This window comes from Pomacea canaliculata, linkage group LG13, assembly GCF_003073045.1.
Source record: "Pomacea canaliculata isolate SZHN2017 linkage group LG13, ASM307304v1, whole genome shotgun sequence".
NCBI lineage: Eukaryota > Metazoa > Mollusca > Gastropoda > Architaenioglossa > Ampullariidae > Pomacea > Pomacea canaliculata.
In genome coordinates this window covers 19653698-19679511 of record NC_037602.1, presented here as the reverse complement: position 1 = coordinate 19679511, position 25814 = coordinate 19653698, and the positions used below count along the sequence as shown (strand labels likewise).

The window sequence follows — 25814 nt, the reverse complement described above, 5'->3', positions numbered from 1 at the left end:
GGTTGGGTGGACACAGGAGTATCATGGGATTGCCTTTGAAAGTAACAAAAACAATTTTACTACAGTACAAGAGCATTAGAAACTCTTTATGCCTCCTACCCTTCTCTTGTTCTACCCTACTCTCCTACCCTGCTCTCATTCTACCCTCCTCTCATCCTACCCTACTTTCCTTTTTGAAGGATCTGGTTAGGACAAGGCTGTTGAAACTGTGTCTACAACATTGCATACAGAACAACAACAAATCACTAAACAGCGTAATCACAATATTATCCCACAGTGTACATCATGTAAGCTACATATATTTAGCAAGTAGTTATATTTTGTACATGTTCGAGAGGGTTGTTGGGTTATGACATAAAGCAAGATCTTTTTAGGTATCTTCAGAAATTATTAAATATTTGTTGTGGTAGCAACACTAAATAAATTATAATAATTTATATTGATCATGCCTTTTCTGTAAGTCAAGAATTTTACATCACTGATTTTGCTTCATGTCATAAGCAGTTGACCTGAGTGCATGTTTACCAAGTTTTGTTTGTTTGGTTTTTTTTGGGTTTTATTTTTTTTTGTCTGAAACATGCATAGTGTTGGTATGAAATTGCTTACAAGTCATATACATATATGTTCAGTTTGTTTGTCCACATATTTTATATATGGAATAAATTTCCATGCCATTGAGGTATTCAATTAAGTAAAATTATGAGCTTTTCTGTAAAATATAATATATTTTTGTTTCAAATATGAAATATCAGGACACATTTTCAATAAATGACATGGCATAAAAATAACAGTACTGCATGTATTATCTGGGTGACCTTGCCTCACTAAGCTAACAAAAGCTGTTATGAGCACATTCACTTGTCTTGGAAACTTTGTACATTTGAGAATGCTTGGCCATTTTTTAAACATCAAATTTATACAAACTTTCAAAATTTCTTTGAAGTTGGCTGTACTAGAAGAGAAATGACAGTTATTCAAAGTTTCAAGCCTAGGAATTATGTGTGTTCAAGTAAATTATGTTTTCATTCTAAAAATCATGTGTGTTGAAGTTAGTCAGGATTTTGCTCTGGGAATTGTGTGTATTGAAGTAAATTGTGTTTCTTTTCTAGACAACAAAAGACGAAGCAGCTGTTTTGTGGTTAGAAGAAATTCAGGCAGCTGTTGACAAGGGGAATAGTAATGCAGAAGAAGGACTGGCATGTATGTTTCATCTTTTTCCTACTTGGAGGAGAAAGTGTTGAGAGAATGAATATTTTAGAGAAAGGAAAAGTTTACTGAGTCAAGACTGCTCATGGAATTTCACTAAAATTATTTTATGCAAAACTTCACATCCTCAGAAAAGCTGTAACACAATGTGGATTCTAAAAAACACCACTTTAACAATGCTTCTCTTAAAAAATACCATGAATTTTATGCTGTATATTCATATGTACATGTTGTATGCTGTATATTCACAAAATACATTGTAGAAGAGAATGGCTTGTTTTCAGTATGTGAAGTAAGTTATATATGATTGTTAGTAAAGTAGGACCTTGGCATGTCCTGAGTGACACTGTATTGGTCAGTATACCTGCAAATAACCACACAGTTAGGGCTGAAATAGGTGTGAAAAGTATTGTTTCCAGTATCTTGGTGAATCTTTAAGTTCAAATACTATTTTTTACTGGAAAATGTTATTTTAGAAATCTTGATAAATCGTTATATTCAAATATCGTTATATACAGCAAATGTTATTTCAAAAATCTGACATTATTCCAAAGTCTTGGTTCATCATTACATTTAAATATTGTTTTGTATGTTAGTATCTAGGGGTGTACAAGCCATCAATGAAGCTCTTGAAAAAGAGGATGCTGAGGCTTTGATTAGCTCTCTTTTATCAACCGCTGCTATACACAACATTAAGAGTGAGTGTGGGGAGACTTACTTGCAGAAACTCACCGAGCTTCGGACAGAAAAGGCCAGAGCAGGTACTAATGTGATATTTATGGCAGATGTTACTGGTGTATTATCCAAGAAATGAAGTAGAGTTTAGCATTTTTCACTAATGTGAATAAAGCTTAAAATTTACGTTCACAATTTCTGGAATCTCTTTTCAAATGAATATCAGGTTATGTGCCAGTGGCAGGGGAAACAAATTTGTGTTTAATGACCAACCCCAGTGAAGGTGAAAGCTATGTCATTTTGGGACATGGCTATAACATTTGCTAACAGCTCTTACATTGGTGGAGTCCAAAATGATGTCAAGCTTTTGTCTATTATCTTACTAATTTGTTCCCATTATCATGTGGTTAACTTATCACCATTATCAGTCTTTATCTTAATAATATGTTGATGTATCATTATAATGCTGTTATATTATTGGTTGATTATCATGCTGTTCTATTACTAGTGGACATGTCACCATGATTATATTATATTTAGTAGCTGATGTGTCACACTTATCATGTGATGTATAGGAGAGACAGGAAGTGGCTGGATGATGAATCGTGTCCGTGATGGCTCAAAGTTTTACTACAACACCAAAACACAGGAGTACACATGGGCTCGTAGAGAGGACATTGTCAAGGATTTCTCCATTCTTACCAAAGAGGAAGTTCAAGTGGGGAAAAGTCTTTATTTTTATTAATTTATTTGTTTTTATCTGGCCAAACAATCATTTTTGCACAACTGAATAATGACTAGAATTTAAGTCATCACGAGTTTGACCCATCAGTCTTTAAAATGATTTGAAGATACAGAAGGCTCCACAGAGTACTTCTGTGGAATTCACAAAAAGTGTCATTGATTTGCTTACAACTGCTGTGCAAGAAGATGTAAAATGTGGTGGTCGTTTTTTTTTTGTTTTGGGTGAACAAGTAGCATGATTAGCTCATTATTTGTGGTTGCTTTAATCCCCTTGAGTAACCCTTAATGTATAGTTGCCATTTTATTTGTTGTTTTCAAATGTGCTACTAGACAGTTTTATCACTATTATTTATACACTAATTTTTAATATAAAATACTTTTGAGCGTAAATGGTTTTATCATAGTAAAAAAGAAGAGGAGGAAAAGTCGGGCAAATGAAGGTGCTGTTTCAAAAAAAAACCTCATTATCAACAACTCAACCTACAAAGAGATTAAATATTATTTAAAATAAATGTGCCAGATTTTAAAATTGTAGTTACTTTCATGCTGTATTCTAGATTTCTGTATTGTGTAACTATGTTGTGAAAATTGTCATGTCACACAAACAGGAGTTTATAATTAATCTTATAACCTAAAATCACTTGCTTGTGATCTGTGTGTGTGTGTACATACACAAGGGGAAAAACTCCTTTAGGGGAAAACATTTTTCAAAATCATCTGAAGGCAGTTTTGCCCGTTTATCTGCTGTCTTCTTTTTTTTAACTACACTATTAAAACAAAACTAATACAGTTTCTTATGCTTTGGTGAAACAAACTGCCTGTCCCATCGAGTGAGAGTGAAGGTGATTGTTGAAGCATGAATGATAAGCTAAATCCTAAACCATAAATGGTTATAAAATCATGATGTGATATTGGAGTGGCTTTGTTGAAAAGTATGTTAAAAAATAAGTAATCCTTCATTCAAGCATCAAGAAAGTGTTAGGAGACGTTTCACATAGTGTTTGATTACTTGCTTTCTGTACAGGGTGTTGTGTCAGAGGTGACAGCAGAACACAACCGCCAGATGCTGTTTAAGGCCAATGAGCAGGGAATAATTCTGGGACAAGCAAGAGTACGTGGCTATTTGGCACGCAAAAAATACCAAGATCGCAAGGCTTATCTGGCTGAACAAACACCTGCTGTCACTCGTTTACAGGTAAGATGTGCTTGATCTAGATCAACTTTGAAGAAGAGGCTCCAGAAGATTGAGTTAAATTGTTAAAAAATATTTAAACAATATTTTGAGTGAAGATGTCAGGTAAGAGCCAGTAGATGTCAAGATTAAAAGTCTTTTAAATGAGGTTTATTACAGTGCTAGTAAAAATCTTGGGAAACCACATTTTCGTTTAAAAGACTTTCCGGGAGATATGTTTTGGGGTTGGTTTTTTTTATCATATGCTGATGATGCTTGATTCTGTGGACAGGCTAGCTGGCGTGGGTACAAGCAGCGGCAAGCATACAAAGACAGGCTGAGCTACCTCAGAGATAATGCCAACGCAGTTCTTAAGGCAAGTAGGCAACTTGTGATGCAACAGTCTGAAAGTTTATGTCCTCACCTAAGGGTAGACTGGAGAATAAAAATTAATTTTTTTTTAATTTGTATATATTGTGCATTACATTTTACATTTGATTATTGAATGAATTTTTTTTTTTTTTTGCGTTAGTGTTTTTACTGACATACATTTATTGACTAAGACATAACTTGCACTATGTCAACAGGGCTAAAGCATTTAAATGATTGAAAAATCACTTGACATTCAACATCTGTAGTTATGGCACTATCTTCTAATGTACTGTTCACCTGGTAACTTTCAGCTGCAGTCCTACGTAAGAATGTGGAGGGCGAAAAAGCGTTACAATGAACGAAAACAATTCTTCAAAGAGCATGTGAGTTAGACTGTAACATTCTGGCAGCAATTTTTTTTCCACATGATCAGTCTGAGCATAGGGAACAAAATGATGAATTAATTAATATATAAAACTATTTGAAATATATGGTTTGTTGCAATAATTTAATAACTCGACATCGACAAACTGAAGATTTTGCACATTGCTCTCTGTTCTCTTGTTTAAAGATTTTAAAATTTATCAGCCATATTCTTTCCTTTTGTACACTTCTCTAATTTCTCACCCTGACTTTAAAATGTTAAATACTTGTACTAATATTTTCCCTTTTTCAATTTCCTGTCTTAAATGTCTATTGAGACTTTAATGTTAAAGACATCGCTCTCAAGCTAGTGATGTTTGTAAAATACAAATGCTTCCAACAAAAAAAGACTGGTGAAATGAAAACAGTTGACTTTGGACTTACAGGAGGATTCTATTGTCAAGATCCAGGCATTCTTCCGTTCAAACCTGGCACGCCAGGACTACAGAGCACTAAGTATGTGTTTATGTTAGGAAAACTAGTGCTGACAAAAAAAAAAGGGCATCTATTTTTACTGACTGCTCTTACTTAGACAATGTGATTAAACATATCTAGTTTATATTTTAGGAGTCATGAATATTTACTGCACAGTGGTGAGGGGGTTTTGTTTGAAGAAGTTCTCATAGACAAAATTTTGAAAAGTCCATGATTTCTACCATCATATATGATGTCTTACAGTACCTCCATCATGTGTTATGGTGACTGCTTCACTTGTGATATGTTACAGTGTATGATGAGAACCCATCACTAGCCGTAGTGCGCAAATTTGTTCATCTCCTGGATGCCAGTGACAACGACTATGCAGAAGAACTGGGTGAGTTGATACTGCCCAGATTATGAGCCACTACAGCAACTTTATCTGCCTCTGCAATTGCTGGCCTGTAAATCAGTAATTCAAGAATTATTTGTTAACCAGATGCTCTCCTTTGCAATTCATGTCTGTGCAACAGGGAAGAATCATAAAGAGTATCACAGATGAGCTCCTGATCTTGGCTTCTAGTAGTCCTACAAAGAGTTTATATATGTATCTGGTGTATATCTTTAACAGAAAGGTTATGATGCAAGAGACTATCAAAATAACATAGATACAAGAGACTATCAAAATGGCAAAGTGAAAGAAAACTGGTCGAAATCTGATGTCTTTAACAGAGCTCCAGAAGCTTCGACAGCAGGTGGTTGCTGAAATCCGCTCAAACCAGCAACTGGAGCAAGATCTGGATCAGATGGACATCAAGATTGGCCTGCTTATTAAAAACAGAATCACTTTGCAGGTCTGTGCTACATGACAGCCTTGTATATTATTTTATGGAAATTTGCTGTAACTCAGGGCTTCTGCTTACGCAAAAAATTGCGTACAGTACGCATTAAAAGTTCGGAGGACCCCTTCAATTTTCGTCAATGGGTTCCCCTTCAAATTTGGGCGAAGAACAGGGACCCCTTAAAAATCTGAAGACCCCAAAGAATTTAGCCTTAGCAGAAGCCCTGGTAACTTTTAATGAAACCAAACAATCATGCTTATTATGTGAGAGAAATAATAAGCACTTTCTGACAAAATTCAGTCATGGAAGAGTAGAAGATTCTTATTTTAAGTAAGCATAGCATAATCATGGTGGATTGTTCAGCAATACACTACTACTCAAATCCTTAATTGCATTTTTAAAATTTAAATTTAATTTATAATTTTTGGTTTACTTAAAAAAAGTGTAAGGTTTCCCACCCATTATTTTAACTTTATCTATGAAGAGGTATCTGTTGCCTGTAGGATGTCGTCACCCACAATCGCAAGCTAACCAAGCGGACAGATGAAGCAAGTGCACTGAAGGGCTTGAAAGCATTGAGCAAAGAAAGCCATGAGAGACTTGAAACCTATCAGCATCTGTTTTATCTCCTGCAAACTAACCCTACCTACCTGGCCAAACTCATCTTCGAGATGCCACAGAGCAAGACAACCAAATTTATGGAAGCAGTCATCTTCTCCTTGTTCAACTACGGTGCTAACCAAAGAGAAGAATATTTGCTTCTCAAGCTTTTCAGAACTGCACTGGAAGAAGAGATTCAGTGAGTGCTGATTTTGAAGTTTTTGCCTTGGAAACCTGTACCTCTCAGTCTGATTAACAGTTTTTTAAAAATTATTTTGGTAGTTTTACTGAACTGACATAGATTTCTTTGTTTCTTCATTGTGGGTATGCTGTACTTATTGCCTTGAGTATTGTGTTTCTCCTACCATGACTTTCATTTTAGATTCTCTACATCATTCTAGAGGTTGGTAATAAAAATTAACTTTGCCAACACCTTATTTCACCTCCATTTTTCTAGAAACCACAATACACAATTATAATTGAAGAAAGAGTTGCGTAGAACTTTGGGATCTTCAATGAAAGTGGTGGTTCCATAATTATTGTCATAATTGTACAGATTTGAATGCAATTTACATGCATGTGTATGTGTGTATATTTACGTAGCTGTGCAGTAGTATGCATGCTGTGTGTAAATGTCTTTCTGTACATAGCCTGAGAAGTGTAAAAACCACTTAGAATGTAGGCTAATAAAGGGTATGGTATCACTCAATAACAGTAAGAGAGCCAGTAGAAATTGTCCCAAAATATATGAATATGTTTTCATGTATTTCTGTAGACTGAATGTACAAAAGCATGCAGTGGTTTGGTAATACTGTATCTGATTAAGTCATTGATGGTGTATGTTGGCATGCACAAAGTTACTAATAAACTTTTCCCCTCTCTTTAAATTGCTTCAACAGTCGAACGTAAGTATTAACTGGTTAATTGGAAAGTGCATTCTTATCTTCATGGTTCATTTTTTTTAAGTCAGCCTTTTTTAGAAACTGCCAGTTTGTACATGACCAACATTATGACAGCAGGTTGTAGATTGTTGTACCTACAGGCATTTGTATCCACTGTGTGCCAGTCTGCACAACCTTGCCATCTCACTTAGTACCATTGGTATCAAGATCTGATTTGAGATATAGGCACGTGCCAGAAAGAACTGTAGAGCGATTTGTAGACTCAGTTGAGTTACTGGAAAGCAGTAAAAGAGGCTGACTTTAAACCATGCATGCTGATGTGATGATGGAAAAGTAGTGTAGTCCTTACATCGTCAGGCACATTAATCCACTTGGTGTGTGTTTATTATGCATAAAGGAGGAGGTGGGAAATAACAGTATCGGCCATATTGGGCAACACAGTCTTCTCAGTGCTTTCTCAATGTCTTCTCAGTAGGTAGCATATTGGAAAATGAAAAAACAGAACTTTTAGAATGCAGTAAAAGCAAGAAACAGTTGCTGTTCATAATTACAAAACCAAGAAAATATTTAGTTTATTAGTGAGAAACACACTCTCAATGAACTTTGGTAAGGAATTTTTGGTGACTTCAGTACCAAGGTAGGAATTGTAAACAAGAAGGATGTTCTGGGGTCTGTGTATATGTGCATTCATGCTTGCATATGTGTGAGGGAGAGAGAGAAGGGGGAGAAAGAAAAGGAACATAAAGATAATGAAGACAGGAGAATAATGTCTGCATATATTAAGAGGCTGGTGAAAAATATACATATCTTAGCAGAATAGATTCTTTTGTATTTTCAACACCCATTATTTTGTTTGAAGAAAACACACTTTACTTTTTTTATTTAGTGCACGTATCTGTATTTCAAGTTTGTGTTGTTTTTCAGATGTTAGCAACTGAACTAGTGTTACGTTTCAAAAGCTCAGATTTTACTCCCTTCAACTTTGTTAGCAGAAGTGGGAGACGGGACTTTTGGAATTTGGCAAATATTATTATTACAATCCCACTCTACCCCCAACATAATTATATTTGTATTCAGACACAGGAATACCAGATTAATTTCAGAGATATATATATATATGTCAGACATATATAATCGCCAGAGCTGTGTGTATATATGTCAGATGTAGAATTACCAGATTAATACTGGATACATGTATGTCAGACATACAATTACCAGATTAAGACTGGATATATGTGTCAGACATAGAATCATCAGATTAATACCACAAACCACATTTTGCATGAACAGGTGCTTGTGGGGAGTAAAACTGACTTGCACATATTACTCAAGATTGAAAAGTACTGTTGATGAGTAAACTGATGTGCACCTTGATTTACAGAAAACGTCTCTACAAACATAATGTTGACACACCAACTTGTATAATCAATTTGATTTAACAGACTTACATTTTGCAGACTGACCTCATGAGTTATAAATTGACGCACCTGATCCATACGAGCAGAGAAAATGTGTTTGCGAAAGCTCATTGTATAACTCACGTGTTGTTTCACTGCTTGCTGTGTAACCAAGACTAGCCTGTACATGCTAGATCAGGAGTAGACAATATATAAAACCCTTAATTGAAGTACATGTTTTAAGTTTGAGAAAAAGAAATAAGATTTGTACTGGAGAAGGATTTATAATTTATCTTCAGCTTCTTATAATCAGAAAACAAGATCTAAAAATTAGTAATAGACAGCCTCATTTCATATTATTTTCTGTCTGCTTTATAATTATCTGAGATTAGTGAATTTGCTATTATGTTGCAAAATTTCTGGTATGAAAAAGATGCTTTATATGGCAAGCTGGAAAACAATTGCATTATTGAAAAGATCAAGGACATGGGAAACGTTTTGCTTACTTTGTGTTTCTAAACTGTTCAGATCTAAAGTGGACAAGATGACCGACATAGTGACTGGAAACCCTCTGGTCGTCAAAATGATTGTTGCATATAACAGGTAATTTTTTTTTTTTAATGTGCCCTTTTTATCTATTACTGATTAGGTTTTGATTGCATTGCATTACACTCAGAAAATAAATGATTGAACATTGCATAGAGTAAATGTTTGCTGGTAAGATTCACACAACATTTTATAAACAAGTCATCCTGCTATTTAAGGGATTGACATTTTGTGTAGCAGGAATGATAAAGAAAATCTAGAAGCATGTTGCTGGGAGTTTTATAGTGAGAACATTCCAAAAGTTTTTAACATTTTAGTAGCCTAAGGTCATGTTAAGAACTAGGTGCTACAGATTTTGTTGTGGATGGAGATCTTATGTGACAGGAATCAGCGTGGACAGAATGCTCTGCGGGAGATGCTGAATCCTTTGATCACAACAGTCATTGAGGACCGAGGTCTTCGGATCAACACCAATCCTGTGGAAGTCTACAAGGCCTGGGTCAACCAGATGGAGTCCAGCACAGGCAAAACCAGGTGATACACCTCGGAGGTAGCTGTTACTACCTGTGACATAGCTATGACTTGCTCAGAGGTAGCTGTGACTTCCTGTGATGTAACTGTGACTTCCTGTGATGTAACTGTGACTTAGCTACAACTTCCTTTGATGTAGATATTACTTCCTGTGAGGTAGCTATGATTTCCTCAGAGGCAGCTGTGACTTTCTGTGACATGACATAGCTATGAGTTTCTATTATGTTTCTGTGACTTACTGTGACGTAACTAGGGTGGTTGGTGGTGCACAGAGGTTAGTGTGTGTTACCAATACTGAGAATTGTCTGTCTGGGACATGCTTTGCTTTCTCTGCCTGTGGTACCTGTTTACAAGGAAGGCTGCCTTGCCGTGATATATAGCCTTAGCTGTTGCTCTGCGTGAAACACCAGTGTTCATCTCCCTCAGAATCCCCCCACCTCTACTACCAACCCATGATGTAGCTATGACTCCCTATGAATTTCCTGCATGTCAGGGGTTTCTGTCTTCTGCTTCTCAAATACAAATCAGTTTTCTCCTAATCTGTTACACTTACTTTCTCAGATTTCACCATTGTCATTATTTCCTCGTATCCATCTCATATTTTATTAAACATATGTTGTGAGCTTCTGATTTCTTACTTTAGTGAACTGCCCTATGATGTATCAACCGAGCAGGCTCTGGAACACCCAGAAGTGCGGGAGAAAATTGATGAATCTATTCAGCAGCTACAAGCTCTCACAGATCAGTTCTTGAATAAGATTCTGGCTTCCCTTGAGAGCATCCCGTAAGCTTTGTTTTATGATGTTAAACTTGTAGAAGTTGTCACAGCTATCAGCTTATTCTTGTCCTCTGTAAGATGGTCTTATAAATCTTACCAACAACATGAGACATAATTTTTGTTTTCATTGAGTATCCTAATTCCATTGGATTATATTATATACACTAATTTTTACATGAAATGTAGCTAATTTATTCCAAACAGAGGATAATGTCACAGAGATGGTCCATTACTTAAAGTACATTGTTTGCTCTAGAGAATGTCATGACATTGAAGCATTTCTGGGGCTAGATTGCACAGTATATTTCTTAAAACTGTTCATAAAATCAAATTTCAAAACTTTTTCGAAAAGTGCTCCTATTTCATTTAAAATTGTGATGATAGGAAAGCAAGTCTGGCTAAAAAGTTTTATGTTATTTAAAACAATTTTAGTGGAAAAGCTTCGAAAATTGTACATTGTGTTTATATAAAACTGTTATATAAATGGTTATTTAAAATAAATTTAAGGCCTTAAAGTGTTTAGAATTAGAAATGCGTTAACATGTTGTGCAGCTGGCTCCAGAATCTTTTTGTTGGCCTTCATCTTTCCTTTAAATTTCTACCACAAGATGAGGCTTTCTCCCAGATGGTGCTGGTCTTTAGACTGTCACACTATTGATTGTTCTGTGAACCAACATCAGGTCCATGCATTAGTTCACAAGACTTTTGAGAATGTAGCTCAAGAGCATTAAGAGACATACCAAAAGCATAGAAAAACTGAACATGCAGAATTCAAGCAACCTTTGCATGGGATATCTTAAGTTACACTTTCTTGTGTTTTTCCTTTTTACATCCTGAAGAATAACAGATTCTTGCATTACCACAGTGAACATAAACTCAGTGGAGTGTAACAATTGTTCGACACTAAGACTAATTTAGCAGAGAGTACACTGCTGTTGTTTGTGCAGGTATGGCATGCGCTACATGGCCAGAGTCATGCGGGAGGCTCTGGTGAAGAAGTTTCCTGATGCACCAGAAAAAGAAGTCTTGAAGGTAACCTGTCTTGTGAATATGACACAGCATACCATATCTCAGATCTCAGCATTCTGTTACAGTTCTGTACTGACTCTTAGATCTTGCCAGGCTATAACAACTCGATGTCAACTCTCAGAATTTTTTACTTGTACACTATTCAGTCCAACTTCTTCTTACTGTTGCATTTGTTCTTTGTACAGATTGTTGGAAACCTGCTGTATTATCGCTACATCAACTCTGCCATTGTGGCACCTGATGCATTTGACATTGTCAATGTTGGAGTTGAGAAAGCACTGTCTCCAGATCAAAGGCGAAACCTCGGCTCAATTGCCAAAATTCTGCAGTTTGCAGCTTCAAACAAAGGGGTTAATGAAAATTCTTTGGATTTTAATTGCACCCTGGATATTTTGTACCCTTACACTGAATTCTTGAATTTAATAATAAACTCATGATTTATATAGCACATACTCAATCTCATATAGCATGCTTTTAGTGCTTAATGCAATTTAATTCTTTGCCTTTACTACTGCTCCAACTTGATGAAATTGCATATAAATAGCAGTAGTGTATCTTTTGTCAACCATATAATAACATTTATGCCCCCTAAAAATCATTGTTTTGATTTTAGATTTCCTTCTTAGTAATTGCCTTTGTCTTCAGAGTTATTTTCTTGATGTTTTCCTCTAACATTATGATCAGTTTAAACATCTATGTTAGCCTTCTGCAAGATCGAGAGAAAAGGATAATTTTATTCAAAATTTTTGTTCTTCACAGTTTGGAGGTGAGAGTGCCTACCTTGCTGGAATGAATGATTACATCAGACAGGCTCACGAGAAGTTCAAGTGAGTTGTAACATCACAGGGGTTTTTCATTTCATCTTAAGCATTTGCTTTTAACTGCCTTTAAACTGAATAGAAGTTTTTGTGCTGATTCGTGCCAGCTACATATTTTTCATGAGCTTGGATGGCAACTTTTCTTTGTTTTAAACTTAACTGTCATGTGTCAGTTTTGTCTGGTGCTACCCTGTATGTTGGAGTTCTTTTTGCAGGAAATACTGCTTGGCTGCATGTGACGTGGAAGAGCCAGAAGTCAAATTTAACATTGACCGGTACAGCGATGTGGTCACAATCACAAAGCCTGTCATTTATGTCTCTGTGAAGGAAATAGTGGACACACATTCAGTGAGTACATGCTAAGATCACTTTATGTTGTTTGAGATAGTTACAGCAAGTCACATTCAGTGCTTGGTGTAAATCTGTGTTTACAAGGGTAAATAACTCTGTGCATCCAAGAGCTGAATGGAGCTGCCTTGGTATAAATGATATTTGTCTGAATTTGTCCAAGTGTACTCTAAAAATGTGTGTGTTGGGGTGAGGGGAAATGGATCAGGAGGCAAGAGAGTGACGAGACATTTCATCCATCTTTTTGCATGTAGTGTATGTGATTTTATCTATGTGCATGTGTGGTTTAATTGAAATTTTTTGTTTCCAGCTGTAATGTAGAGGATACTACTTTGTTGCCAACTGTAAATATAGACAGTGGTTTCTCTGTTGCCAGGCGTAATATAAATGATACTTTATCTGTTTCCAGCTGTTGCTGCAGCACCAGGAGAGGATTGCATCAGACCATGATGACCCCCTGCATGAGCTGCTGGAAGATCTTGGGGACGTACCCACCATTGATGAGCTGCTGGGTAAGTTGCTAGCATTTGGGTTTATCTTCTCTGAGTCTTGTTTTATTAAGGGTTAAGGTTGTGAAACCAGAAGGAGGTAGTTACCGATAGTTTATGAAAACTTCTGTAATTGTGGCTTATAGTGCGTTAATTTTACATCAGCATTCTCAAGCAGTCAGTGGGTTTGTGATTGTTAAGGCACTGAACTGACAAGAGATGAGGCAACCAATGAGGCACTCCGTGCTCAGCTCTCCAAAACTGAAATTTCACTAACCCTCTCCAGCAAATTTGAAATGCATGCCACTGATGATAAGGCTGACTTGAAGTCCCTCCTCATAAGGTAAGCTCTTCTGTCTATTCCTGCATCAGGATTATCCTTTATCTGATCTTCTGTCTATTTTCTTGCACCATCTTCTGGCCTCCACAGACGTGCAGAATATTAAGTGTAGAATTTAAATTTTCAAAAGAAGCATGTTGGTAACAGCAACTAAAAAATTTTTAAATAGCATATTTATTGTGTTTGAACTGAAAACTGGATAGTATGGGTTGAATTCATTTGTATATTTAGCAGGGACTGAAGTAGCTCTTAGAATGATGATCCTATGTACAAAGAAATATGGACTACCCACTTTGTGCTGTTTAATAATTTCAGGGCTATTTTATTAGGAAGCTCAACTCTGCTGGTACTTTTTGAATGTTCAAAATGTGCTTTTCGTTAAACAGAACAAAAAGGATGATAGTTGATGTAGTGGTTTGTCAACCGGGTGATAAACTGACAGACATTCTTGACAAACCATCCACCTCAACACAGGTAAGATTGTCAGTAAAGTGACAAGAAATGTGGTCCAAGAAATATGGGTGTTTTCAGCTATGTCTCAATAAGCTGCTTATAAAAATCATCATGCTATCTTAGTTAGGTACTGCCCTAACATAAGCTGTTTCCTGTTTTGTAGCTTAGTCACCTGTAACTAGTGATGGGACAGAAAGTTATACAATGCTTGATATTCCTGAGGTGAATTCTAAGTCTTTAGCAGTGGAGTTTTTTAATGAATAAAATTAATGTGAAGTAACAGTTGTGCATTTGCTAAGTAAGACTTTTAAAAATATCTTTATCTCCGTTACATACATTCATTTGTTCATTCATGTTTCTTCTTTAACTTTACCAGATGACTTGACCATAGGAGTTCAAGGGCTGCAATCAAACAAATTTTGGCCTGGGCAAAAGGGAAAACAGCATTCCCAAAGCTAGAGTGCTCTTCCCCCTTAAGCCCAGTGCTGCCCTCAGATTACCATTTTAAAAAAAAAACAACCTTCCATGTGAGTTTAGCAGTATTTTTGTTTGTTTTTTGAGTCTGCACATACATGTACGGCAATATTCAATCTTACCATTTACTTCAAGGACTTCAGTGCGCAAACTCATGTTCTTGCCTTGGCTGAACTAACAGACAAGAAGTGAAAAGAGAAAAGTTGAACAGATGGAGAGTTTTTAACCATTGGGGTCAACATCAAAATCTTTCTCTGATGGAAGTCTCACCTTCCAAGACTTTTTCCTCCAGTTGTTTCCTTGAGACATGATCAAGGGATATTGGGCTACACTGTCTTTCACCTTTTGACACCTCCAGTTGTGGAATGTAGGGTCAAACCAGGACTCTCGAACCTCTTTAAGGACCTGGCCTGATACTTGGGCCCTTTTTCCTTCTTGGAATCTAGACTATTTACATATCTGATCTCAGATGTTTTTGAACCTCTCAACCGAGCCTCCTTTAAGCAGGTGACAGAGAAAGCAGTCTTCCTTCTGGCCTTGGCCTCAGCAGGGAGAGTATCAGAGTGAATCGGTAGAATCCAACTACTTACATTTTCAAACCGATGGATCCATACAGTTACTCAAAGTTCCATTGTTCCTGGCAAAGAATCTGCTGCCTCATGTGAACCCATCGTTATCCAGTCTTGGCATCCTCAGGGCAGGATGATCCAGCACACTTTCAGTACCCAGTGAGAGCCCTGAGGATCTATCTGCACTGGTCCCATCCTCTAAGAAAAGGACAGTCCCAGTTTTTCCTCACACTCCATTCAGACCACAGCAGAATTTCAGCTCAGACTTTATCCAGCTTGATCAAAGCTGTCATTAAGGAGACTTACGAGCAGCTCTCTCCTTCAGCTCCCTGTGGGTTCAAAGTGTGGGCGCATGAGATTTGGGCAGTTGCGGCGAGCCTGGCCTTTCAGTGGAATGTTGCTCTCACAGACATTATGGCTGACCTCTGTATGGTGGCAATCAGACTCCACCTTTGGGGTGTTATATCTCCATAAAATTTCTGCTCATTGAGCCATCCTATACCTTGTCAGCCTGATTTTGGTGTCCAGTAAAGCTACAAAAAGACTGCTCAATCCACGTGGAAGTTTTTTTTATTTTATAGTAGTCTGATGGCAGCAGGGGTCTTCATGGGGGGCCACTTCATGGGGGGCCGCTATATGACTTATGTGTCCCTATTGCCCAGGGTGAAATTTGTTTGGTTAAAGAGCAGATATAGCCCTTAAACTCCTATGGTCAGGTCGTCTGGTAAGTATCGAAAAAAGACCATTTACAATAAAAAAAATGTATAGTAATCAGAGAGCATCCCATTCTGCAGTCTGCTTCTTGATAATATAGGTATCATTGTCTGGTTAGTTTACAATTCCCTTTAGCTTACACTGATGTTACAGGAGGAACGCCACCAGGCAATGGTCAAGAAACGGGACCTGCTAGACAAGAAGCTGACACAGCACGAAAAGTCGGCCAAAATTGTTCGCCATGCCTCCATCACGGCTGACACAAGGTTTGTGTAGATTGTTCATAGGTGATGCTGTTTGCATGGGATGTTGTTTTATATTCATCATCCCTCTAGGGATAGCACAAGTTTGTGTAACATGCTAAGGTTTTTAGAGAAAGGGGCTTGATGAGGGAAACTAAAGGATTTTTTTGTTTGTTAAGATGATTAGTTTAGTTTAGTCCTTGTTACTCCTCAAGGAGCATAGGGCCGCAACAACACCTCATCAGCGGACCCAGTTTTGGGCAGCCCCCTTCAGTTGGCCCATGTGGTTCCGACGTTCATTGCCTCGCTTTCTACTGTTCTTTTCCAAGTCTGCTTTGGTCTTCCAACTCTTTTCTTCCTCTGAGGGTTACAGTAAAGTGCCTGCTTGGCAATGGTGTCAGCTGGTTTGCACAGGTTGTGTCTTATTCAGCCCCTTTTGTGCTTTTTGATGTCTTGACTAGTGGTATTCTGGTTGGTTCTTTTTCACAGGCTGTTGGAGATCTTTTCAGGCCATCTTATTTCCAGAATTTGGCGTAGGCATTGGTTGGTAAAGGTCTGGAGCTTGTTGTTGGTGTTTGTCACTATCCGGGTTTCAGAGCCATACAGTAGGATTGCCTTCACATTGGTGTTGAAGATGTGGATCTTACTGTGGAAGGATAATGCTTGGGAGTTCCAGATGGGGTGTAGGCTGTTGAAAGCATGCCTGGCCCTGTTGACAATGCTCCCCAGATACATGAAGTGGTCTGTTTCTAGGATGTTCTCTTCTTGAAGTTGGATTGGGAGTTCATGTTTGTTATTGATCCTCATTACTTCAGTCTTCTTTCTGTTGACCTTTAAGCCAGTCTTCTCTGCTTCCTCTGCTAGCATATTCTGTTTGGTTTGTGCATGTTGTTGCCGATGAGATAGATTGATAGAAGACTAATGTCATCTGCAAAGTCCAGGTCCTCTAGCACAGCGGTTCTCAACCTTTTACATGTGACGACCCCCCTGACGAACACCGGTACGTCCGCGACCCCCCTTAGCCAGCTACGTCGGTGGAAGAGCGGGGGGAGGGGGAACTTTAGCTAACCTCGAACGCCGCGTCGAGGAAATCAATGCAATTCAACAACGGAAGAACAAAGTTCGTATCTGCAAGAAGTATAACTGTTAATGAAATTTTACTAAAGCAAATTCTGTGGTGCTAATAAATATTATTTTATTGGACACTCACTTTGATTAATGAGAAGGTTGAGCCTGCTTGCTGTTGCATAGAGAAGCGAACCTGTGTGCGATGTTCGTACCCACTGCTATTCGCAGCTCAGCCTCTGCGTCCACACGATTTCTGTATTGAGACTTCAGTGCTGCCAATGCTGAAAATCCTTGCTCACACATATATGAAGTTGAAAATGGCAGCAGAACTTTCATTGCTTTCTCAGAAAGGAGAGGATATTCACCGTTGATGCTAATCCAGAATGTTGGCACTGGTGTTTGGAAGACCATTTTCAGGGATTGGTCACTCGAAAGGTCGATGAGCTGCTCTTCTTCTTGCGTGGACAACCCGCTTGTGCTAGGATCAGCCAGAAATGGATTACGAATCCAATCGTATTTAGTCACATCAATTTCAGCGAAGTAATGCTGAAACCTTTCTTGCAGTCCGTTTAGATGGGCAATAATTACATTCTTCACCTGATCAAGATTCAAGTTAACGTCAGCCTTGCACTTACACAAGCAAGGAAACATATCAAAAATATTTTCTTGGCGTATCTTTTGCGTCCACAACGAAATTTTTCGGACGAAAGCATTCATCTTGTCAGTTGTTTGTAATATGGTGGTGTCCTTCCCTTGTCTGGTCATGGCCTTCTGTCAGGGACCTATAGAGTACTAGGACTGAGCACGTGCGAATGAAAGGGTGTGAATGATGGACGTTTCCTGAATGCGTGCCTTTTAGATGTTTAAAAAAAAAGAGAGGTGTGACTGGAGAGGGAGAGGGGAGTCAGCGATGAGAGATTGGGGAAGAGAGAGGGCAAAAGGCGAGAGGAGGGAGATTGGAGGCTTAATTGTTGAGAGGGGGATTGTGTTTTGAGCTTTGGAAGTGAGAAGTCACTGCATTGCCGAGACAGTGTACTTGAATAGGAAGAAGAGATTTGGAGTTTGAGCCCCCGCACCACTCGGTTACACAATGTAAACTAATTTCACTAATACCAGTATAAAAAACTTTTTTAAAAAATGACCACCTTCGCGACCCCCTTGTAGGCACGTCGCGACCCCCCAGGGGGTCGCGCCCCACAGGTTGAGAACCGCTGCTCTAGCAGTTTGGTGAAGGTCCACTGGATACTGGTGTTGTTGTCTTGCGCATAATTCAATCTATGACCATCAGGAAGATTGTTGGTGATAATATGCAATGTTAAGATAATAAATAGTTTTAATTGTAGATTTTTAAAATATTTTTTTCTGCTTTTGACATAGTTTAATTAACCACATCTATACATGCATATCCCGCACACACATACACAAACGAAAAAACAAATATGCAGATACAGTGACTGTGTAGTACACTTGTCTTTAGATTGCCATTGGAAACGATGAAAACAAAGATAAGGAGCAACCTGCAGACACTGGAACTTGCCGGCATGGTAACTCGTAAAGATCACTACCAGGATCTTATCAATTCCATTGTGCAGGTAACACAAGTCTTGAAAGATTGATGGAGCTGTGAAGAGTTTGGATATATATAAGCACGCTCAGCGGTAGAAGAAATAAATCAGCCGCGTAGAAATAGTGGAGGGCATTTAAAGTTCAACTAAACTCTGGGCCCGGAAAGTAGCTAGTTGGCTTTCCTCACTTGTATGATGATGACTGAATTCTGCAAACAGTTGGCAGTTATGTTTAAAAATATATCCGAAAACTGTATTTAGCGTATGCCTTGAGAAATAAAGAGGAAGTCCCAGTTGAGTTGGGGTTCTTGTCACTTCTGCTGCTATCATTCTTAAGATGCTGGTTACAACAATTAACTATACTAGTCATGCAACACCTCATCAGCTGTAGACCAAGTCATGTTAACAATTATGCGTTAAATACCCTGGGTAATCTGTGTATTAATGATGGGATGCTTGTTGCACACACCTTGTACAGGAACTTCATGAAACACATCACAAAATGTACTTCTTTTGTTGGCTGTAAGACAAAGTTCAGAGGTCATGTTCTGCTCACAGGATATCCGTAACCAACGGCGATATCGCAACAGCAGGAAGCAGGAGCTTCTGCGGCTACGCAACACCTTTAACAGCCTGAATGAGAAGCGGGCATTCTACGAGTCCCAGATTGACTACTACAACCAGTATGTCAAAACTTGTCTCGAGAACCTGCAGGACAAAAGCAAGTTAGTATCATTTTAATAATAATAATTAGCACATTTCCCAACTTTAAATTAAGCACAAAGTGTTGTGCAGCCACAAAAAGTAAGATACACAAATCTAGAAACATAGTCTCAAAAAAGGCATACATAGACTAAAAAATGCCAGACGCAGACCAAAACTTAGCAGCAGACAAGTAGACATGGAGACAAGGTGAGGTGGCAAAAAGTTATTCTGAGCACTGGGTTGGAAGTTTTGAATAAACCATGGGAAACAACACATTAAAAAGCAGAGGACAGTGGTGGCACCATAGCAGAAAATGTGTGGAGCAGGACACAAAATACAGTCATCATCATGAGTTAAATTGACATCATTTACATGCACATTTTGAAAATTATTCCATTAAAAACTAGTGAGGAGTACAGACAGTAAGACGACAGCCAGAATGTATCTGTGAAGATAACAAATGTTTTTAATATTTTTAACACAAATCACAGCATTTCATAGCTTAGAGTAGTGGCATGAGGTGCAACGTGGTCTAATATTTACACTTATTAACCTACAGTAAAGACAACTATCACTGACACACCATTTTAAAGTGATTTGTAAGAAATATAGCTTTTGTTTTCTTCAACTAAATTCAAATACAAGATAATAACTATGGAATGGAGAACTCCTGTCGTGAAAGGTTACTAGGCAGAAATTTATAAAATTATTTACATAACATATACAAACATAAAGTTTCAAACAATGAAATATCTTATTAGACTATACATTAGGCTTTAAGTATTACCTACTATTTTGTTGTTATTTATTTATGCACAGTGCTATGTGTGTTTGTAACTGTTTTTCATGACTGTTATGTAGTGGTTTAGCACCTGTCACCAATGCAATGATGATCAGGTGTTCTCGATTGGAAATCTTAGGTTGGGGATGCTGGTTTTTTTTTTCTCTCAGCATGTGTCTGTTTGCAGGGCAGACTGTTTTATTGAGATATGGCCTTAGTTGCTGGCTCAGTGTAAAACAACTATTCCTTCTTCAACACTAAACCATGTTCTTGTATTAACAGAGAATAAACCGCTGACACAAGAAAGCTCTGTGTCTGTTTTGACAGAAAGCCTAAGAGAGGAGGCCTGTTCAAGAGGGGACAAGAGAAACAAAACACTCGCAAGACTGTCACCTATAACGCTGCCCAACTGCATGAGAGAGGTGTCATTCTGGAGATTGAAAGTTTGCCTCAGAACCAGTTAGTAATCTTGTATTTATTTTTTATAGGTGCTGAGTGACTAACTGTAGAGAAACTTTTTTATAATGTGTGAAAAATTTTACTCTTATTAATTTAGCATTGTTTAGCATCATCTTTGTTAAAATGTATCTAGAGCAGTACATCCTCAAAGGCTCAGTGGAGTTGCATGAAGTATGGCATAAGAGATAAGAACTTATTATACAAGTCTTTTATGCTACAGAAAAGTATACGTGCTTTTAAAATGTTCTAAATAAGCCCTTAAAATTAAAATTGTAATTAAATAAAATAAAAATCAATGTAAAGTTATTTTATTTTAAAAAGTGGGAAAAAAACGTAAAAAAATAACAACCAGCCATAGAATAAGGCTACCATTGGGCAAAATACCACATTTCCTGTTCCTGCTAATAGGATAAGCATAGCAAGTGCACACAAGCATAGCAAGTACAAGAGTAAACCAAAGTACTTGGAGTCTAGCATGACACCCTGCAAGAAATATAGAATTGGTTTAAAGTATGCTAACAAGGTAATTTTAAAACTGGTACTGACAAAACTCAAAATCTTGTGGGTTTTTTTTTTTTTTTTTTTGGGGGGGGGGGGGTTGTTTGTTGGGGTTTTTTTTTTTTTTGTGGTGTTAAAGGTTGGTGCTTTGGCTGTCTTAGAGATTTATTTTCATACCTTTTAACTCTCCCACTACCTTTATTCCTACAGGTTTAAGAACACATTGTTTGAGATAGCAACCACAGAAGACCCTGGAGTATTTGAGGTAAATGCCAAATTTATGGGAGTCAACATGGACAAGGTTGAGCTAGTTTTTCAGGTAAGCTATTTGTTACATCTCTCAGTGTAATATTTATGTGTACATTTATTATCTGCTTATGTGTCTGAAAATAAGCATGATCCATTTTGATATATGTTTATGCAGAATTTTCTTCTCATCCAGCAAAATGTTTTCATCCACTTAGTAAAATGTTTTCAGCAGCTTGTGTGTCTGTCACTCAACTTGTACACAAACATTTCCTTAGAAGGATTAATACGTACGTCCTCAAAGATTATGGATAAAACACTTTAGAGGGGCTTTCAGTTTTCAACCGTCTTATTATTTAACACCAAAGGATCAGATCATTTTTGTGGAGCTGAATGTTTTAGCTCATTCATTGCAGCACGGAATGGTTTATGCAGTGGGCAGATGAAGGTTGTTTGTGGGAATGTAAATCATCTTGTATAAGTGAATATACCATATGCGAGTTACAATCATTCACTAACTGCTCGGTATTGAATTTTTTCCCCAGGATCTCCTGCAGTTACAATATGAAGGTGTTGCTGTTATGAAGATGTTTAACCGGGCCAAAGTCAACGTCAACCTCCTTATCTTCCTTCTAAACAGAAAATTCTATGGAAAGCACTTAGCCAAGTGATCATACTTTGCTGTGACTGTTGCCACTTTGTTCCTGGTCACCCCAGACCTATTTACTCAGACTGAAGTCACTGTAAAATTTGGTCCACATGATGTCTGGCAGAACATCTGTGTTGCATCCTGTGCTTTGAGAGGGACCCTGGAACATGCAGTCCGGCACAATATCCCTTCTCTCTCTCTCTGATGACAAATGGTTTGTACTGGTGAAAGCAGATCTGCATTATAGAGGTTTTGAAAGCATACTTTTCTGTGTGAAATTGTTGGCATAGTAACTAACTGCATGACTTTATTGCTAGGCACCTTGAGACACCTCGTTTTCAATTTTTACTTGAAACGGTTTACTGGCTTTTGGTAAAACACCAGATGTCTGCTGTAAGTTATCTGTGCAAAATATACCACTTGATTCTGCAATACCAAGTGAATCAAGCAACCCTTTGTGCCATTTACTTTCTTTTTTTTAAACTTTTTGATAGAAAGCTTATAGTGCTGGGAAAATTATAGTGAGTTTTTTTTTATTATTATTATTCTTTCCCTTTTTGGCGGGGTGACTTTAAACGAGCTTGTTGATACACTGTCCAAACAGTTCCAGGATATACAACTTAACATATTAATGGCATAAAATTATAAAGTAATGATAAAAATAAGTATAACTATAAAGAAAACATGTTTTGGATATGTCTAGCTGTACAAGAAATAAACTCCTATTGATGCCTTTCTGTATGCTGGAATTCATGAAGAATGAAACCCTTTGTATGTGGCATTCTCAAGTGAATGCACTTACGTTTGAGGGAAAAACTGAGGCCTCTTTGAAGCCCTACCTTTCTGGTCATAATAGGGTTCAGTTTCCTTCTGTCTGTTTCAAATGATGTTAGTAATAAAATCATCCTGCATACATAAAACTTTTTTTTCAATGTTTGCTGTTAGTTTTCAATTCAAGGAGGAGACTGTAAAGTATTGTGTAGTATTTCATAGACAATAGTTTCAGGATGTATATTGTTTACTAGTCTTCATTTGAGTGTGTATAAATTGCAACCCTTATGATGTAGATAATGGTACATTTAAAGTTGTGCAGCTGCAGTACATAAATATTGCTGTTATTTTCAGCTTCCTATTTTTTTTCTGCGCAATGAGCATTCTTTGGAATGGATACCTGCGCATTACAAATCGACTTATTATTATTTCAAATATTACAAAATGATATGATCATACGTGCAGAAAGACTGCAGTAAAGCATACCTTGTATATTTTATATTACATACTGAGTAGATAGTGAATTTAAAATTTCAAAGAGTTTGATTTCCTCGTATAGAATTGATAATGACAATTATGACTTCAAAATTCTTGCATAGATGAAGCTTCAGTCTCATTATTTATACTTTTCACATTTTTCCCTTTGACAGAATATTTTGTTGTTTGATATAAATATTTTGGTGTAAGGTCACCGTTAAAGCTTTCCTTGCCTCAGAAAAGAAAAGCTTGTTGAATAAATGTTTGTGCTTGAGCTCTTGCCAACTTCCGTAGTGTTTACACTTTAGATGAAAATTTGTCACAGTAGAGTAGGTGTGTGGTACACATTTTTTAGAGTACAGGTCAAGCATGTCTTTTGCCAAAAAAAAAAAACCCCAACAAAATTGATGTAAATTCTTTAACAATTTTAGAGGTAGGACAAGGCATTTGCTTGATAATCAGGGCCTGAAAGGGTAAAGAGTGATCTGTGGTGCTTTTGATCAGCTTGGGAGTAACATGTTGTGCAAGGGACATAATCTCTCCGAGCCCTGATAAAACATTACTTCTCTTTTCCTCTTGAACATACTTTCATATACATGTGTATGTGCATGAATAGACTTGGACTTCTGATAAACAAACTTTAATGTTTACAGAGGTTAGTTCACAAGTTTCAAATGCCTTTATCTGTCCTACTGCACGTGGTGTTCTGTCACATTGAAGTTGCTGCATGTGGTTGCTGAATGAATTGTAACGGTGCTGTATTGATAAGCATCTACTCATGGGGTCCTGTCAAAATAGTATACAGTGTGTTTATTGTGTGTATTTTCATGCGTCATCACTGTCACTATGCAGCTCTGTTATATTGAGTGGTGTCATCTCATCTTCTTAAGCATTGCTTTTGTTCCCATCTTTCACTGTCACTTTATTTTTAAAACCTAATTTTTAACTGATCAAAAGGTTTAAAAATCCCATAATGGTAATCTGTTTATTTGTGTTGCAATCAGGAAAAAGATTTTACAGCATTAGGGTGAAGGATGTAACTTAAGTTGTACAATTATTTATATTAACATTTGAGATTTTGTTGCTTCCTTTTTTATTTAATTGAAGATTGTTTCTGTCTGCAGTACACTGTCAGACCTTCAAAGTATTGGGCATGAATGTTTGATTAAGCTCCCATTAAAGCTGCTTTCAGGAAATCATTCTGTTCTGATCCTACTTACACTGGATTATATGTTGGCTGCATCAAAATAAACTAATAATCTTCTTACATTTTGCATGCCACTTGGCTAAACATTTAAAGGGATCTGTCTGTTTAAAATATTCCAATTTTATATTTTTTCTGCTATAAGGTCTTTTGATGGGCAGGTGTATGTTACATAAGTAAGTTTGCAATTTTCTATATTACCTTTTGAATAAAAGTGCAGGTCATTTGTTTTTTCCTTTTTGATCTATGGAAAATTAAGATATATATGAAAACTGGCAGTCTTCAAGAAAACCCAGAAAATATTTATTTAGCTATAGTGCAACAGGTAAAATTTCCCTGGAGGATGACGTTAAAATTTGTAAACAGCATTTATGCATAATATTTTAAGTTAAATACTGCTCAAAACTCAGAAGCCCAGTCAGTGTTAAAAATACTTTAAGATGAGAGAGGTGCATGTCTATGGGATAAAGGTTTATACAAAGTGCATATCATAGCATCTCTTCTCTTCCCCCAACCCTGCTATGATGTTTGTTGGTAAGGCTTAGTAAAATGGGGCTTTTTGAAAGCCTGATTCCTAAATGCATGGAAAAACTGAATGCAAGCACAAATGTGCATATGAGTGGTTATTACTAAAACCTTTTTTAAAAGTTTGGATGCATGCAGTTGTGATCTATAGAGGCATGTTAATTTGATAGCACCCCATGCTGTGTAGAAATCTTCATGCTCTGTTGAACAAGATGGCAGAGGACATGATAATTGTAGAGAAGCAGTTCTGGTCAACGGTCCAGATCAACAAGTATGCAGTGAAAGACCATCGTGGCATGCTTCTCTGGCCATAGACTTTTGGCTTTTATCCACCTCTTCTGTTGTACTATGCACAATCGCCTCTTTTTTCACAATTGCTGATTTAAGAATGTTATCATGCTTCATTTATGTATATGATGATTTGGTGTTACTAGATTTTTATACAAGGTTTTATGAACAAGTTTTGAGAGTTATTTTAAAAAATTGAAAGATATTTTGCCCAACTTTGTTAATTCTGTATAGATTAAGAGATGATATTATGTAAACATTGCAAATGACTACTTTTGAATTTAGAACCAGTTTGAAGATGCTGGAAATTTAAGAAATTCTTTTATCCTAAAGTGGTCCAATTGTCTTTTATCAGGACAAATAAAATAGGCAACCCATGCTTGAACAAAGTATCTCTCTTTTGTGCAGCTAATGAAGGCACTTGTGATGATGGTTCTTGTTTAAGCCTGCTGTACAATAAATGTCATTTCAAAGATATATCCAAACATCCAATGTCCAG

At 37.1% G+C, this 25814-nt stretch overlaps 1 protein-coding gene across 4 annotated transcripts in view; it reads left to right on the top strand.

The window, feature by feature from the left end:
• LOC112554217 (ras GTPase-activating-like protein IQGAP1) overlaps positions 1-25700 on the top strand; it is a 64581-nt gene extending 38881 nt beyond the window's left edge. The window contains exons 19-45 of one of the 4 annotated variants that reach the window (XM_025221884.1): positions 1110-1200; positions 1803-1967; positions 2457-2599; positions 3650-3820; positions 4089-4172; positions 4480-4551; positions 4978-5047; positions 5319-5405; positions 5741-5862; positions 6354-6649; positions 7350-7355; positions 9278-9352; positions 9680-9829; positions 10470-10610; positions 11552-11636; positions 11819-11983; positions 12393-12460; positions 12667-12799; positions 13209-13311; positions 13489-13630; positions 14014-14101; positions 15991-16103; positions 18625-18739; positions 19271-19437; positions 20526-20657; positions 21366-21474; positions 21947-25700. In XM_025221884.1, coding sequence (XP_025077669.1) covers positions 1110-1200; positions 1803-1967; positions 2457-2599; positions 3650-3820; positions 4089-4172; positions 4480-4551; positions 4978-5047; positions 5319-5405; positions 5741-5862; positions 6354-6649; positions 7350-7355; positions 9278-9352; positions 9680-9829; positions 10470-10610; positions 11552-11636; positions 11819-11983; positions 12393-12460; positions 12667-12799; positions 13209-13311; positions 13489-13630; positions 14014-14101; positions 15991-16103; positions 18625-18739; positions 19271-19437; positions 20526-20657; positions 21366-21474; positions 21947-22072 — 3219 coding nt within the window. In that variant the 3' untranslated portion in view covers positions 22073-25700. The remainder of the gene's footprint in view (positions 1-1109; positions 1201-1802; positions 1968-2456; positions 2600-3649; positions 3821-4088; positions 4173-4479; positions 4552-4977; positions 5048-5318; positions 5406-5740; positions 5863-6353; positions 6650-7349; positions 7356-9277; positions 9353-9679; positions 9830-10469; positions 10611-11551; positions 11637-11818; positions 11984-12392; positions 12461-12666; positions 12800-13208; positions 13312-13488; positions 13631-14013; positions 14102-15990; positions 16104-18624; positions 18740-19270; positions 19438-20525; positions 20658-21365; positions 21475-21946) is intronic. The other 3 variants (XM_025221886.1, XM_025221887.1, XM_025221885.1) reach the window with 3 other exon arrangements.
• The last annotated feature ends 114 nt before the right edge of the window (positions 25701-25814 follow it).